The following is a 16,938-nucleotide window of genomic DNA, read 5'->3' on the forward strand; positions in this document are numbered from 1 at the left end:
AGCTTATTCTTCTGCCTAGTTTGGCTTTGCAGACGTTAGACCAGGATAGTGTTCATTGTTCTCGGCTAGAAATAGCTGTACAAACTAAGTAATTGTACCTTACTGAACCCGTGTTCAGCAGTTGTCTACGATCATGAAAATGCACTTTTGTACGTCGCTTTGGATAAAAGCGTCTGCCAAATGAATGTAATGTAATGTAATGACCAGAGACTGTAAAAAATAATGACTTGCTGAAACTGAACCAGAGACTGTAAAAAATATGGACAAAGCTACTGTGACGTCACCCATTGCCTCTCCGTGGGTCTGTAAAACACGTTTTGAAGCTCAATGGCGGGCGCGGCCATGTTCTCGATTTGGAGCCAAAACCATAGAGTTAAGCGGTCTTGTGATTTTTACAATGTGATTGACAGTCCGGTGCGGAAAAGCCCATCAACCTGAACGAACGATTGCAGAACGAACTTGAGGCTAGCTGACTGTCTGCCGTTATGTTTTAAAATATATGATCAAATGTTTACGGAGTTTAATTTCCATCCGTGACTGTACTGTGTCATGTAATCATGTTGTATGTATGACATTAATAATACAATTATGTTCAGTTATCTTCAATTTATGTTTCTCGGCAAAACGAATATGCTTAGCTAGCATATCAGCTTGCCAGTGAGCTAGGTAAGCTATCCGTGGTTAGCTCACGCATTAAGCAATATGAACTACAGGGGAGGAACATCGACTGCACTGATGGTCAATCAATCAGATATGTGTAGACTACTGGTGATTTGACTAGGCTAATTTTCATATAACTGTCTGGTAGACCTGCTGTTAACCAAGCAAGTTATCGTCGTAGGGTTTCGCCACAGTCAGTTAATGAGCCATTAACTGCTACTACTCCTTCGCCGTTTGTGGTGTTTACTTGCTGGGTGACGCTAGCTGACCGATCGTTCGCAAGTCACTTTTTACCGAATAAAAATCAACACTGTCAGCGGTGATTAACAAATCTACCAAGTATTTTAATAACTGATTTACAGGCGTGTAAATGTGACAACGCACTTTGAAGAGCAAGTTTTCCACCTGTTGCATAAAGACAAAAATAATGTACATTGAATTTCTAATTATTATTATTTTCTTGCTAGCTTCTAGCTTTGTCACATTCGTGCAGCATAGCCCAGGTAGACATTTACGGGATGTACACGACTGACAAGCCGTCAAACACGTTTGACAGATGGAATATTTGCCGGTTAGGGTTAGCTAGCTAGTCAAATGGCTTGGTAGCCGAAGTTGCGAACTGTTTTAGCATAGGCTACTGGACTACCACATATAGCAAATAAGCTTTCTGCCAACTAATTATTTGGTTAAGTGGGCTAAAGGAAATAGTAAAAATGACTTGGCTACCGCAAAACGTCAGAGGAGGATTATTTTATGGTCGTCTAGTGCAGCTGTAAATAGCACACGCTATAATGAAACCACTACAAAATGGGATGCCTGCATTTTCTGACTTCGCACAGGTGGACCGTGGTTGGAGCCGCAATGTCAAGGCCAAGAGACGCCACCTCCCACCCCAGTGACCACAGATTGTAGCCCCTACTGTAGCTCAGTCCTCTGCAGTAATCCGGAAGTGACGCAAGCTGTACCTCATTGGTCCAGAACAAATATTGGCACTGTGCCCAAATGACGCAATAAATCATGAAATCGACCCATGGACAGTCATAAGACAAATAAAATACACCTATTATGACTATTTGTTCTTGTGAGAAAAAATTATTGACTTTGTATTTTGATCGCATTTGTACCGTAGACTTACATGGAAACCGGATATGAAAACACCTATACTGGAGCCATCCGTAGTAGCGCTAGTGAGCAACCAGGAACTACAACACCAGGAAATGAGCTTCAAAAACGAAGTCTGGTTTTGGCCGCTTGAACTGAACTCGCGCCAACTTGCAACCCTGCGCGGTTACGTCAGTGCGGCTGTGTTAGCTCTGAAGTACGTAAAAGTGGATCGGCTGCTGCCCGTAGTTCAGTGCAGCCACTCGGTCAATCAGTCATTAATTGGTGTGCGCATATGAGTAGCGTGAAGACGCCACGGAAATGAAACAGTGACGTTTTGTCGACGTGTATTTCAGTAGCCTATATAAAATCAACCCGCTGGCGGGACGATTCAATTTCAAACCCTGAGTTGGCGGCTTTGTGAATTGTGCATTATTAACAAGGAACATCGCGGGAATAGAAATGGACTGTTTGAACGTTTCGCAGATTTTACCAAATTCTCCGAGAAAAACTAGGGGTCAAATCCAGGTAAACTCACGGTTTAACCTATATTAATGTCTGGACGTCATCTAGCTGGTTAAACCAGATTTTTGTCATTTACAGTAGGCTATTTGACGGCGAGCCTACAAAATGAAAATAATATCGCAATTGAAGTTTTTATATTTTAATTTGTTTTCCCTTTCTCCTCTTGAAGGTGATTTTCGGGCCAATGTTTTCAGGAAAGAGGTGAGAATCGTTTGCTAAATGGTTTACATTAGCTAACAATAGCCCAGTTTGGGTATGCATGAAACATTTTGCGCCAAATTATGCATTGCGGTTCTCAGACATTATTTTATAAATGTTAGCCAAAAGGCTAGTGGTTAGTGAGAGTTTTTTATTGCTTAGCTTGACCTGTTTTCTGTACCTAATAATTCTGATAATGTTTTAAACTTTTTCAGCACGGAGTTGATGCGTAGGGTGCGCCGCTTCCAGATTGCACAGTACCAGTGTCTTGTGATCAAATACGCCAAAGATACCCGGTATTCCGACAATGACATGGCAACCCACGACAAGTGAGATTTTTATTTTATTTTATTTGCTTAAGATTTTTTATTTGTGTAACAAGATTCATTCAGTGAAGCCATCCGTCCACAAATAGGGGTTATAAAAAGACTAATAAAAGCGAATTCAAGTCTTTTGCATCCAGTATAATCGTTGGATTTCTCATTGCTTATACGTTAGAGCCAATTCATTCAGAATGAAAGATTCAGAAACATTTTTGATTTTAAAAATTTGACTTTGTGTATGTGGAATTTCCCAAACAGAATAAAAGTTTAAAATAACACTTACATGGATATTGTCGCATGACCAGATTTCAGTGCCTAGATTTCAAAATTTAACTAATTTCAGAAAAAAAATCAGTTAGATTTTTCCAAAATGTTTTTTAAAAATTCCGTAATGTTTTTTTTTTTTTTTTTTTTTTTTTCTGCAATTCCTACTTCTAATGTACAAGCCGTGTATATAAAGAAACAGTTCGGATTGAGACAATTTACATACAAAATTTAATTGGTGTTAATATACCAGAAGGAATAGCCTTAATTGCTGAACTTTATACTTAATTGGTAAAGACCAAGCGTACATAAAATTCTCATAACAGTCATCGACCAGATTAATCGAAAAGATCAGCCACAAAATGGATACCCTCCTCTTTCCAATTTTGCAAATATAAAGATCTCTTCTTGACTAATATTACCATTTTTCCATAAAATTGATTTACGTGGTGTAAAAATTATGAGCAGAATTTCCATGTCAGAGGAGTTTTGCTAGAAGATAGAAAGATGAATTGGCAGCTTATTAATTGGACAACAAAAGTTGTAAACCTCCCACCTTTTGCAGAGCGTGTGGCATAAACTACACCACATTCAATGACCCCTCTTTTCAGATGGTGTCGCATGTTTTCCCAAGCACACATAACCAGTAAATCAGTAAAATTTTGCAGGTAGTGGGATAGAGCAGGGTAACCAGCTGTGGGGATTCCTCATGCTTTAGTTAAAAGGACTCTGCCTGAAGTGCTCAAATCTCTCTCAAAGAAATTCCCTGCAGCCCGGAGTCCTGTTTGCGTGCGTTCTTGCGGGATTTCCAGAACACGTCTCCTGTCTGTTCTGGCGCCACGATGGTGGAATGACCTCCCTGTGGAGGTCAGAACAGCTGAGACACTGTCCCATTTCAAACGACGACTGAAGACTCACCTCTTCAGGCTGCACCTCTCCCCATCCCTCCCTTCCCCCCTGTAAATGACTAAACTTAGGGTTGTAACTAGGCAGCTGTTTCGTAGGTGACTTAGGTGCATTAACTGTCTTAACGACTACTTGTATTTTTTCCATAGATTGCGTTGTTGCCGTTCTCGTTGTTAGTGTTAATCAGTTTAACCAGCAGGGTCCAAGTTGAACTATGCGGTTGTTCCCTGCACTTGGACCGGTACTTCTCTCTAGGGGTTTCGTCATACTTGTTCCTGGTTATGGTTATACACTTTGTTGTACGTCGCTCTGGATAAGAGCGTCTGCCAAATGCCTGTAATGTAATGTAATGTAAATTAAAACATGGAGGCTCGTGTGACCGATTTCTCCTGTCGTCTCCAGGTACACGATGGCAGCGGTGTCTGCGAGCCGCCTGAGCGACGTGTTAGCGTTGGCGCTGGACGCCGCGGTGATCGGAATCGACGAAGGGCAGTTCGTAAGTGTCGGGACAGGTCACACCCCGTTGGCTGCACCCTACCAGACAAGCTCCAGAAAATGCCAGGGTTTTACTGTGCAGGTTTTAGTTTATTATTCTTCCTGTACAGGCAAGCATTTGCCAACAGCACTGGCAATTTTTGAAAAAGACTTCTGTCTTCGTAGCACAGGGGCTTTTGTTCTAGCCCATATATATCGACTGGTTCACGTTAGGAAAAGTGCTTCTTCCACAATTTTAATTCTATATAGCATAATTCATTGTAAAATGAATGTGTTTTTGACATAATGTGGGCGTTAAAGACAAATAAAACGATTAAAAACATTTAACTGATCACGTTTCAAGAAATGAAAAGATGGTTAGAATGAATTCCATCATACACGGGGGGGACCCCAGGACCAGAGATAGGGACCCCTGCCAGAGAGGGTTAGTGTAGCTCCTTTTAGTTTGGGGTGACCGCAGATTGGGCAGGTACAGTGGAAGATTCCAGAAGCGTGGGGAAACTGATAGCTTATTCTCTCACAAGTTCCCAGACACGGTGGACTTCTGCGAGGACATGGCGAACCGCGGGAAGACCGTCATCGTGGCTGCGCTGGACGGAACTTTCCAGAGAAAGGTGGGGAAGGGTTTATCAGATTTTCCTGGTTTTTTAAAAATCCGATTCCCCCCCCCCCCCCCCCCCCCCCCCCCCCCCGCAGCGTGATGACGCTCTCTTTCTCTGCAGCCCTTCGGGGACATCTTGGGCCTGGTGCCATTGGCTGAGAGCGTGGTGAAGCTCAACGCCGTCTGCATGCATTGCTACAAGGAGGCCGCCTACACCAAGAGACTGGGGTCTGAGACCGAGGTGAGCTGGATCACATGCGTACACGGGCACACGCACACCCAGACTCATGAACATACACAACAAAAAAACACGTACTCGTATGCACACGTACACCCAAACTCATGCGTGTGCAGACAAGCAACTCACTCGCACACATGCACGCATACTCTACTGAATGAAATCCCCTTTTTAAAATATTTCAGCTATGCAGCGAAGTCCTTAATCCCACGTTCTCGAAAAAACGGATTTGTGTGACGGCATTCCCGGTTTTCCCGCACGCAGGTGGAGGTGATCGGCGGGGCGGATAAGTACCACGCGGCCTGCCGGTCCTGCTACGGCGGCCTCGTGGCCGACAAGGAGAACAGCGCCCCCAAGAGGGAGGAGACGCCCCCGCACACGTTGCCTGGGAAACAGCTGGACTCCAGCACTCCCCGAAAGCTGTTTGCCGCCCTGCACATCTGAGCACGCTCAGAAAAGGCACGTGTGGTGCAGACCTGGGCCTCGAATGCATTTGACGGACTTCATGTCATTAGATCAGAGGTGGTCAGTTCTGGGCCTGCAGAGTTGGGGTGTACGGTGGGTTTTTTCCCCACCAGTTACCCTCGTCCAATTCGCTGATTAGCTGTGTACATTAACACTGGTTAATAGTAAATTATGGGCATGAAAACTTTGTAAAATTTGAGGCAGTGTACAGGGGAGTATGCAGACAGCTGTGTAAATTAGATTTTAAAACCTTTTAAAGAAATTTGTGTTTTAAAAACATGATTTATATTTCCACTGAATGGGGACCATGCAGTTTCCCTTCTCACCACTAGACGGCAGTATGTTCAAAACATGGTTTTGATCTCTCTGGACTCCTTGGGTCAACAGCAGTGTGCTTAGCTGGAGTTTTAAAACCTCAGGTTCAAAACCCCTAAATCACAGATTTGCATTTAACTGAATCAGTTATCCAAATCTGTGAAATAAGGACTAGCCGTTCCACTTGTACAGTAGTTCTGCTCGCAGAACCAATTGCAGTAAGGCGTTTCATATGGGGACAGAGGAACAGTCTTCCGTCATCGTTCACGCATCCGTCAGGAAATGCAGCTAAAATGTCAGATGGCGTAAATGTTGGGGCCAAGCAATTAAGGCCAGAAGTTTGTATGTAAACCAGAAATGGATGCGGTGCTCCTGGCACACTCCTGGCTTACAGGTTTATACTCCAGATAAGCCTGCTGCAACTGGCCCACTGCTGCAACTGGCCCAGTTTTAACACTTATTCACTTCACAGCTGAACTATTAACAATATAGTCGAGTGACCCATGTTAACCTTGTATAGTTAAGTGTTAATTAAAACTTATTTAAACTTGTTGATTTGTGGTTTTTAAGAAAATATTTATGGGATCTGAAGATCATATTTGAAATGACAAATTTTAAACCTGTCAGCATTTTTCAAAAACCATTGGCTTGGATTTAAAGATGCTCACAAGTAGATTTTATTGTACAAGAGATTTTCTGGTGCCTGCTCATTACACTGGTTTCATTCTATTTTAAGTACACTAGAATTATCAAATGAACACAGACCGTAATCACCATTTTAAGGAAGTCTTGAAGACCCTTCATTGTGGACCGGACATTATACTGAACACCGTACAAAGAACAAAAAATTTTAACCCTGTAATTGTTCCATACTGCAGATCATAATATTTCATTAAAAAAAAAAAAGTAAAGCCACCAGGTAATGTTAAACTGATTACTAACAACATTTCAAGTACATAAACACAAGACCTCTGACTCCATGCACAGCTTCCGAATTTGTGATTGACAGCGTACAAAAATTGCAATGAACAAATTTACAACATGCCACCTGCAAACTACAAATGTCTTAAGTTTTTCAACCCCAACGCATAAAAAAACAAAACAAATCCAACAAAATAAAAGTATTAAAACAAGAAAACAAAAACTGCCATTCTTTTAAAACAAAAACCGCAATATTCATGGCCCTTTTGCACCTGCAGTGTGACAGAACAGCGCCCCCTGTCCACAGTTATGGGGAATGCAGGTTGCAGGAGTGCCCCAAGAAAGCTGCAGTGTTTCAGCTCACAGAAGAGCTGAGAGCTTTGCCTAGCTTTGTTTGGACATGTACTGTGATTTAAAAAAACATCTGGCTACGATGCTAAACTGTACATCAGCATGTCTTTGGATTGTGGGAGGAAACCCTCGCAGACAGGGGGAGAACACGCACACTCCACACAGAAAGGCCCAGGCCGGGAATCACCCAGGACTTTCTTGTGAGGCAGCAGTGCTATCCAGGGTTATGCAGTTTTTTTTTTTTTTTTTGATGAAGACCCTGAGGGGTGGGGGTTAGGGTTGAGTGTGTGATTGATTGATTGATTGAAATTCTTTTTTGATCATTAAAATACAAGTGGCCCCTTTAGCCAGAGATGCCCCAGATACAGAAATCATCAAAAGGATAAAAACACAATAAAGCCCAAAAGCTTATTTCCATTGTGGTCCTTTTGGGGGGGGGGGTATGGACTATGGAGGGTGTTACAGGAGATTGCAGACCCCTGCGTGTACCCAGGATCTAAAGCAGCACTTGTACATTGCAAAATTGATGTGTGTATATGACTGAGAGAGACTCAGTATGCAGAACTATGCTAACAGCCTTTGGAATGATTTTTGCGAGACACTGTGTTCAGCTCAAGCTGTACACTGTACTGCTATATCATATGGTACACATTCTTACAGACATGACTGATCTGCAGTACTTTATAGACCCTCTGCAGTCACCTTTTTCCTTGCGTTGAAAGTGTTCATAAAGACACACGATAGGCGTGTTTTTCTTTTTTTCTTTTTTCAAATGTACAAACGGGGAACTAGTTAAAAAGTGCGAAACTGCCATAGGAGACCATGAAACCGCCAGACACTGAAGCAATGAGACCTGCCTACGAATCCAATCCACCGTTCCAAATCTGGACAAAATCAGAAAATACACCACAGTCCCCAATGGCTTCCATTTAAAAAGACGTTCCTTTGGGATTCCTAAAGCCACTTATCTCTACCTCAGTACTGGAATCTCATCTACATTTAAAGCATACAATCAAAGATACACTGAAAATAAAAACTTCACTTTGTGGTTGTGAAAACCCATAAATGCAAACAACGCTGTCCTATCAGATGATTTATCAGTGCTTTTCAGTGACACACCTGTGAATGCGCAACAACCTGCCCAGTTCATTACGCCTTTGAAGAGTAGATCTTTTCGAATGCCCCCCCCCCCCCCAAAAAAAATCCAAGTCAGTGTTTTAGAATTCCATTGCATTCAATTACCAGTAGTGAGTGTGACATCAGCATTACAGTGTTCAGTTAGGAACATTCTGATCACATACAGATCTTACACCTTAAAGGGTTAAATAAAAACATGACTGGTCGGAACAACAGCACCTGGTGAAAACCTGAGTGGAACACACACACACACGTGATAAGCTTGAAGTATAGAATTAAAAAAGTTAAACGTTAAAGAAATACAACAAAACGTACAGTGTACGGACTAGCCCTGCCAGCAGAGTCCTTATTGGCTGCTTTTAAAGAAGCCCCTCCCCTCCACCGCATCTTGTGACCTCTCAGAAGACAGGCGCTGGGGGCTCGTACCCGGACTCTTCTTGGGGTTCAGGGTTGATGGTGAAGGGGGCCTGCTGGAATCGCTCCGGTGTGGTGCTGGGGTACATGGGCGGGGCGGAGTCTTCGTAGTTTTGGCCAAGGTTGGACACGCCCAGGAGGAATCTCCGCAGGGCAAAGAACACCAGAAGGCCCTGTATGGGGAAGGGGCAGCTGCAGGTGAGCTGCGTTTCCAACTGAGTCATTCAATACAAAACACAACTGAGCTCACTGTCTGAGGGAAAACACAACCAAGCTCACTGTCTGAGGGGAAAACACAACTGAGCTCACTGTCTGAGGGGAAAACACAACTGAGCTCAATGTCTGAGGGGAAAACACAACTGAGCTCACAGTCTGAGGGGAAAACACACCTAAGCTCACTGTCACAGGGAAAAACACAACCAAGCTCACTGTCACAGAGAAAAACACAACCAAGCTCATTGCCACAGGGAAAAACACAACCAAGCTCACTGTTTGAGAGGACAGCACAACTGAGCTCACTGTCTGAGGGAAAACACAACCAAGCTCACTGTCACAGGGAAAAACACAACCAAGCTCACTGTCACAGGGAAAAACACAACCAAGCTCACTGTTTGAGAGGAGAACACAACTGTAATGATTGACTACTTTCAATCAGTAGCCTATTTAAGACAATCAGGAAGCTGGGTGTATGGATGGTTTAGCCCATTAATGACTTAATGTGAGGGGCGTAACCATGTGGGGGCGTGTCACTGTGGGGAGGCGTGTCACCGTGGAGGGGGCATGTCACCGTGGGGGGGGGCATCATTGTGTGGCGTTGTGTCACTGGGGGGGGCATCATTGTGTGGGGCTGTGTCACTGGGGGGGGGGCATCATCGTGTGGGGGCGTGTCACTGTGTGGGGGGGTGTCTCTGTGGTGGGGGGGTGTAGCATCGTGTGGGGGCGTGTCACTGTGTGGGGGGGTGTCTCTGTGGTGGGGGGGTGTATCATCGTGTGGGGGGGTGTCTCTGTGGTGGGGGGATGTATCATCGTGTGGGGGCGTGTCACTCACCCAGGAGAAGATGGAGAAGAAGGAGAAGGCAATGGCCGCCCGGGCAGCGGATACCGGTAAGTGCTCTGGGTGGGTCGTGAGTGACCACTGATGGGCCAGGACACAAAAGCACACAAACCACAGCCCCGCCCAGAGACCTGAAGAGGAAACGGGGGTGGGGGGTGGGGGGGGGGGGTGGGAAGGAGAACGTGTAGAATTTGTACATGTCCAGACTGGGCCATTAACCTGTTACACAAATCTAAACTATTTCCACTGGCACTAAACACACACAACCACTTTGCAATTATGAAAGGCACCGACAAGGAGAGCAACTGGTTGCTTTGTGAATCAATTTTAAGACATTTTCACAGTTAAACTGTGACGCTCAGTCCAGTCAAACATTTCCCACGGCGCTGTTCTCTGTCAGGCTACCACACACACATGCAGGTCGCGGGAAAGCACAAGCTGGCTGCACCACATTTTTTCTGTCCACAAACTTCCTGCGTTGCACAGGAAGGCAGCACAGACAGGTTTTAAGCTGCTCAGTGATTCTCACCACGTCAGGCAGGGTGATGTACTCAGCACAGACGCGCCATTCACAGCATTCTGACTGAAGCGTCAGCACGAGATTAAGAATCAAACAAAAACATCCATTAACAACAGGAGCCCGCTGCTTTGAACTATAAACACATGGGACTGCAGTTATTATTGCCTAATCTTAATGTTTCCCATTATGTATATAAGTATATACAGTTGAGGTCGAAAGTTTCCATACACCTGCAAAGCAAATTTACTTCATGGCAGTTTTGAGGTTCCAATTATTTCTACAAGTCTTATTTTTCTGTGATGGAATGATTGGAGCTTAAACTTGTTTGTCACAAAAAAAACATTCATGAAATTTGGTTTTGTAATATATTTATTGTGAGTTTTCTGAAACAAAAATATACAAACAGGTTCAGAACTAAACATACAGCGCTTCTAATATTTGGTCGCATGACCTTTAGCCATCTTAACCTCAAGTAGACGCTTTTGGTAGCCATCCACAAGTTTCTGGCAAGCTTGTGGTTGAATCTTGGACCACTCCTCTTGACAAAATTGGTACAGTTCGACTAAATTTGTTGGCTTCCTGATACGGACTTGTCTCTTCAGCAGTGTCCACATGTTCTCGATGGGGTTGAGGTCGGGACTCTGTGAAGGCCATTCTAAAACCTTAATTCTAGCCTGGTTTAGCCATTCCTTCACCACTTTTGAGGTGTGTTTGGGGTCATTGTCTTGTTGGAAGACCCAGCTGCGTCCAAGACCCAATTTTCTAGCAGATGGTTTCAGGTTGTCCTCAAGGATTTTGAGGTAATCCTCCTTTTTCATGATTCCGTCTATTTTTTGTAATGCACCAGTTCCACTGGCAGCAAAACATCCCCAGAGCATAATACTACCACCCCTGTGCTTGACGGTAGGGATGGTGTTCTTGGGGTTGAAGGCCTCACCTTGTTCCCTCCAAACATATCTCTGGTCATTGTGGCCAAATAACTCAATTTTTGTCTCATCTGACCACAGGACCTTCCCCCAGAAGGTTGTATTTTTGTCCATGTGGTCATTTGTAAACTTGAGTCGAGCCTTAAGGTGCCGGTTCTGGAGCAAGGGCTTCCTTCTTGCACAGCAGCCTCTCAGACCATGGCGATGTAAAACACGTTTGACTGTGGACTTTGATATCTGTATTCCATCAGCATGCAATTCATTGCAGATCTGCTTCTTGGTGATTCTTGGTTGCATCTTGACCAGCCTGACCAATTTTCTCTCAGCAGCAGGGGAGAGCTTGCGTTTTCTTCCTGTTCGTGGCAGTGACACAACCACTCCATGCACTTTAAACTTAGAAATAATGGTTTGCACAGTAGATCTTGGTACCTGTAACAGCTTTGCAATGGCTCCAAGTGACTTTCCTGACTTGTTCAAGTCAATGATATGCTTTTTCAGATCCATGCTGAGCTCTTTTGACCTTCCCATTGTAGTGCAGGCTGGTTGTGACTAACGAGCCCTTTTTAAATTGCCTCAGAGAAGTCATCAGCTGTAGTCAATCATGATCACTCACAAGGAGTTAAGGGGCCATGCCACAAAGGAAATTTGATTGTCACAACTTTCTACATCATCAAAATAGATAATTTAAGTTGCTGTATGTTTATTTCTGAACCTGTTTGTATATTTTTGTTTTCAGAGAACTCACAATAAATATATTACAATACCAAATTTCATGAATGTTTTTTTGTGACAAACAAGTATAAGATCCAATCATTCCATCAAAGAAAAATAAGACTTGTAGAAATAATTGGAACCTCAAAACTGCCATGAAGTAAATTTGCTTTGCAGGTGTATGGAAACTTTCGACCTCAACTGTATATATATATATATATATATGTGTGCTTTTTAGCAGATGCTTCTATTCATAGCATACAGTACAGGAATGCATACATTTTTCCCCCCCCCCATACATGTAGTCCGCCGGGATTGAACCTGAGCCACACAACTATGACTTGCATTGTGTCGTTACTAGTATGTAAAAAACATGCATGTGTTTCATGTTGTCCTTTTATTATGACATTTCATGGAGACATTATCTGACAGAAGACTTGGCTGGGGGGGGGGGGGTCTTTATTATGACATCTTAAATGTGATCATGTGAGGTGGGGGCAGGGACTTTTATTATGGCATCACCAGTTTTGGGCGGCGTACGTGGAGCAGAGCCCTCACCGGAGAAGGCCATGTCGGCGATGACGATGTGCTTCCTCTCGTTGGCGTTGCTGATGTGGGGGAAGTAGGCGTCGATCACCAGGAAGGCCACGCACGCCAGGAAGCCCAGCACGCCCACGCCCACCGCGTAGTGGCACGCCGTGTCGTTCTCGTTGAACATACACTTCGGCACGAAGCTGTGGATCGGGTTCACAAAGCCCTCGCCGGTGATGGTTCCAAACACCACGATGGCAAACAGCTGGGCCAGAAGATCACGAAAATACTACTTAATTATTAAATACGAAAACAAAACACGCATGTAGAGATTGGAGACTGCAGTCTCACGAACGCCATAATAGATGAGGCCGGAGCCATAACTACCCATTCTGTAGTGAGAACATCAGTTGCAATTCATTTATGACGGAGTGTGGCACAGTGGGTAAGGAACTGCGCTTGTAACCGAAAGGTCGTAGGTTCGATTCCCGGGTAAGGACACTGCCGTTGTACCCTTGAGCAAGGTACTTAACCTGCATTGCTTCAGTATATATCCAGCTGTATAAATGGATACAATGTAAAGTGCTATGTAAAAAAAGTTGTGTAAGTCGCTCTGGATAAGAGCGTCTGCTAAATGCCTGTAATGTAATGTAATTTAGGAGGGGATTGTACAGTCTTTAATATTTTCTCTAATTTAAATTCTGTACATATCTGGAAGAATATGTACAGAATTTACACCCTAAAATGACAATTACATGACTATATTAAAGGGAAAAAAGCACACCCCAACCCAGCACAGTCTCTTGACCAGTATTTTTAAGTCCTGGTTTTGTCCCTGGTTGGGGCAACAGTGAAACACATTTCACACAGATTGCTCTGCATGTGTACATTACATTACATTACAGGCATTTAGCAGACGCTCTTATCCAGAGCGACTTACACAACTTTTTACATAGCATTTTTACATTGTATCCATTTATACAGCTGGATATATACTGAAGCAATGCAGGTTAAGTACCTTGCTCAAGGGTAAAACGGCAGTGCCCTACCCGGGAATCGAACCTGCGACCTTTCGGTTACAAGCCCAGTTCCTTACCCACTGTGCTACACTCCGTCCTGTGTATACCGCAGAGGTGCCAAACTCCAGTGGGCCACAGTGACTGCAGGTATTTGTGGTTTCCTTTCAGTCACCAGCCAACCAAGGCCCTTGAGAACACAGTGCGTGGATTGGCCAGCCAATCAACGACGTCACGTAAGTGAATCACCTGTTTCACATTCTAACATTTGTTTGCCTTCATTGTGGAATACTGGAATTTTGCCGTTTCATGGTGTGAATTGTGATTTTTTTTTCCTTCTTCCTCTGTGCAAACACTGACCCGTGTGAATTAATGCACCGATCTCTGCTTTCCGTCACACACTCATTCTACCACACCAAAGCTCTCATTTTAGCTCCCAATCGCCTGTCACGCATTGAGCCACCAGTTTTAAGTTTTTCTCACACTGTATTTCATTCCTCCGCCAGCTAGATGGCGTTATAACCTCTTTGTCTAGTCCCTTCTCAAACAATTGCTGATAAAGAGGAGGGAGGAGGGGAGAGAGGAGGATATAGGAGGAGGGAGTAATAATCTCAGTGATAAAGTCATTGGCACTAATTGAGCACAGATGATGGTTGACAGCAAAGTTTACAAGCGACTGTCATGTGTTCGATTCGACTACATGGACATGCTGCAAGATTTTTAAATATTGTAGAGGGTCATAATAGGTTTTGTTTGAAGCGATGGAAAATGTCCACATTAAAAATTAGAGCAGTTATGTAACTTTTAACTGGCAAAGGTTTTTAGTTATAAGAAATTAAATAAAATCATGATTCATCTAATTAACGAACCATGGTCTCCAATCAACATTTTAAGTAGAATCTTGTGTCTTAGAGATGGGCTAAACAAAAAACTGCAGCCACAAGGTTTTTATAAGTTTGGTCACCCCCTCTATGTGGATGTATTTTTATTTTCACTGCAGTGATACTCAATCGTTGTCCTGTAGACCCACAAATCACACTGCTTTTTGTTTATTTCCCCCTTGAAGATCAGCACCCAATTCAGACCCAAGAAACCCAGAAGACTCAGATTAACCGTGTAAACAACTGCTTTAACTGATCAGTTGCTCCGCTACTCAACCGCTGAGTAACAACGAAAGCCAGCAGACCCTGAGGCTCTCCAGGACCAGGAGCGAGGACCACTGGCTCAAAGACATGCTTTTCGTAGCATTTAAGCTTCCGTCTATGTACACTTTCCTTCCTGGCTCTTCCCATATTAGATCAACTAGGCTAATTGTTTGTATAAATGAAACTCTGTTACTTGACTGTGTCGTAAGAATGCCTACGGAAACCCCCCGAGGATAACCACTGAAACAAAAGCTTAAATCTCTACAGGTCACTTGGTGGAGACAAACTGGTGGCTCTATGAACAACGACGAAAAGGAAACGAACCAAGGATCGTTTCTAGGAAATTTAATAAATTAAAATGAAAGGTGTATTAGCCTATATAACCGTTGTAGAGACCGAAATTACCGCGGACCCAGAACAAGTGCAATTGGCAAATGTTTCGGTCAGTTGCAATCCATTTAGCTATTGAAGCTTGAACACACTAGAGTTTCAGTTGTATAAATTTGGTGTTAACGAGCACTTGGGGGAATTCACACAAAAACAGCACATCCTCTTTTGGTATCACGTGACAGACGATCAGAAAAGGTAATCAGTCGCGTGAAAGCCCGTAGCATAATGTGAATTTCTTTAAAAATCACAAAGTAATCCATTATTATAGTTATTTCAAGAGAAGCCCACTAATGTAACCCACGAAACGTGCCACGTTATAGTGTAGATGGTCAAAATTCGTGGAATTACAGCGAAAACAATTCCCTGCCTGTCATTAGAAGTTAACGCTGAAACGCATCCTGTGTATAAAACCTGTATGGAGACCAGTGACGCGCAGGGTGATTCTCCTTGCGACCATAGGCTGTTTGCTATACTGTCCAATTAAACAACTCTGCGCGGTTTAGGCTGATAAATTTCGCCATCATCAAAATATTGTTTACTACTAGGCTAAACCTGTAAAAAAAAATTTAAGTGTGAATTGCGGGTGCCGACTCAAACACGATTCAATGATTGCTAATAAAATTTATCTAATGATCGCGACAGCTTTACCGAACTTGACCTGGGATTTAACTGGGTAGCTAACAGAAGTTAGCTAAATGTTGGCGATGACAGGTTGCAAGTTCACTGATAATCCATGTAATTTGGCACGCAAGGCAGTCTACTACACCATTGGACAAATGCTCGTATTGCCTAAACTAACTTGCTAACTGACCAGCCAGTTTGCCAAATCCGAAATAAATAACGACCAATGTACAAACACGAGCACTGGTTTGTAAAATCACTGACGAACCCAGCGGGACGTCAGTAGACGTGACTGTAGCTGTCACTCACCCAGCTCAAAAGGCGCAGGATAGTCTGGGGCTGTTTTATGAAAGCCCAAAAGTCGAATTGACCTCCAGCCAGCGAGGCCCCGTACGCACTTGCCGCGCCACCGGTCTCCATGTTTTTTGCAGTGTCCCAATCTTACAAAGTCACAAACTTGGCACCGGGAGCGGACAGACGGGTCTCTGTAGCAGGATGGCAGTCGAGCGGCTTCAGCTCAAGTGACGTTAGCGAGCTAGCCAACTTCTGCAGCTTCCTGAATGTGCCCGACCCTCCCATCTCGGTGAGTGAAACGCGATTGTCGACCCGGCTAATATAACTCCAAGGACCATCGACAAGAGTAGCCGCTTATGTAAGAGAAATGAGACATCGGTTCACCTGTTCGTAAACGTAACGAACATTTTTTTTCTCTGCCTAAAGTGAGATGTTATATTCAGAGGGAGCGTGGAAATGTTTTCAGAAAAAGTGCATTAACCCTGTGAGACGGAGACATCGAAGTAATTGGGGGATTTTCTCTTAAAATCCAATTGTTTTAAAACTCAAACTTGTCACGATAAACACATATTGAACTTTTATTCTTATTTTATTCCTTAAGTCTTCAATAATCATATTGTTTGTCATTGCGTGTGTCCATGTCTCCCTCTTTGGTGTGACAGCCTACAGAAGAAATCAGCTCTTGTGGTCTTTATAGCAGAGGCAGACATCATATTTGTAGCTATTGTCTCTATATCCTGTACTGCAGTGTTTGTGATATCCTCATGTTGAGTGTTCGAGCTGTTGCTGGATTTTCTACACATGCACTAGCAGGGT

The 16,938-nt window shown here is 43.6% G+C and overlaps 2 protein-coding genes across 2 annotated transcripts; one reads left to right on the top strand and one right to left on the bottom strand.

The window, feature by feature from the left end:
- The first annotated feature begins 2,136 nt into the window (after positions 1-2,136).
- On the top strand, positions 2,137-6,642 carry tk1 (thymidine kinase 1, soluble). The gene is made up of 7 exons (XM_035405463.1): positions 2,137-2,289; positions 2,456-2,487; positions 2,700-2,813; positions 4,380-4,473; positions 4,997-5,086; positions 5,195-5,314; positions 5,576-6,642. The coding sequence occupies exons 1-7, from the start codon at positions 2,224-2,226 to the stop codon at positions 5,753-5,755; spliced, it is 696 nt and encodes a 231-aa protein (XP_035261354.1). The 5' UTR covers positions 2,137-2,223; the 3' UTR covers positions 5,756-6,642.
- Positions 6,643-6,744: 102 nt separating this feature from the next.
- On the bottom strand, positions 6,745-16,423 carry syngr2b (synaptogyrin 2b). Its single transcript, XM_035405464.1, has 4 exons — positions 16,138-16,423; positions 12,684-12,921; positions 9,963-10,099; positions 6,745-9,087 (listed from the first exon to the last, which is right to left on the bottom strand). Exons 1-4 carry the CDS (start codon positions 16,246-16,248, stop codon positions 8,899-8,901), a joined length of 675 nt encoding a protein of 224 aa, XP_035261355.1. The 5' UTR covers positions 16,249-16,423; the 3' UTR covers positions 6,745-8,898.
- Between the last annotated feature and the right edge of the window lie 515 nt (positions 16,424-16,938).

Source organism: Anguilla anguilla, chromosome 2, assembly GCF_013347855.1.
Source record: "Anguilla anguilla isolate fAngAng1 chromosome 2, fAngAng1.pri, whole genome shotgun sequence".
Lineage (NCBI taxonomy): Eukaryota > Metazoa > Chordata > Actinopteri > Anguilliformes > Anguillidae > Anguilla > Anguilla anguilla.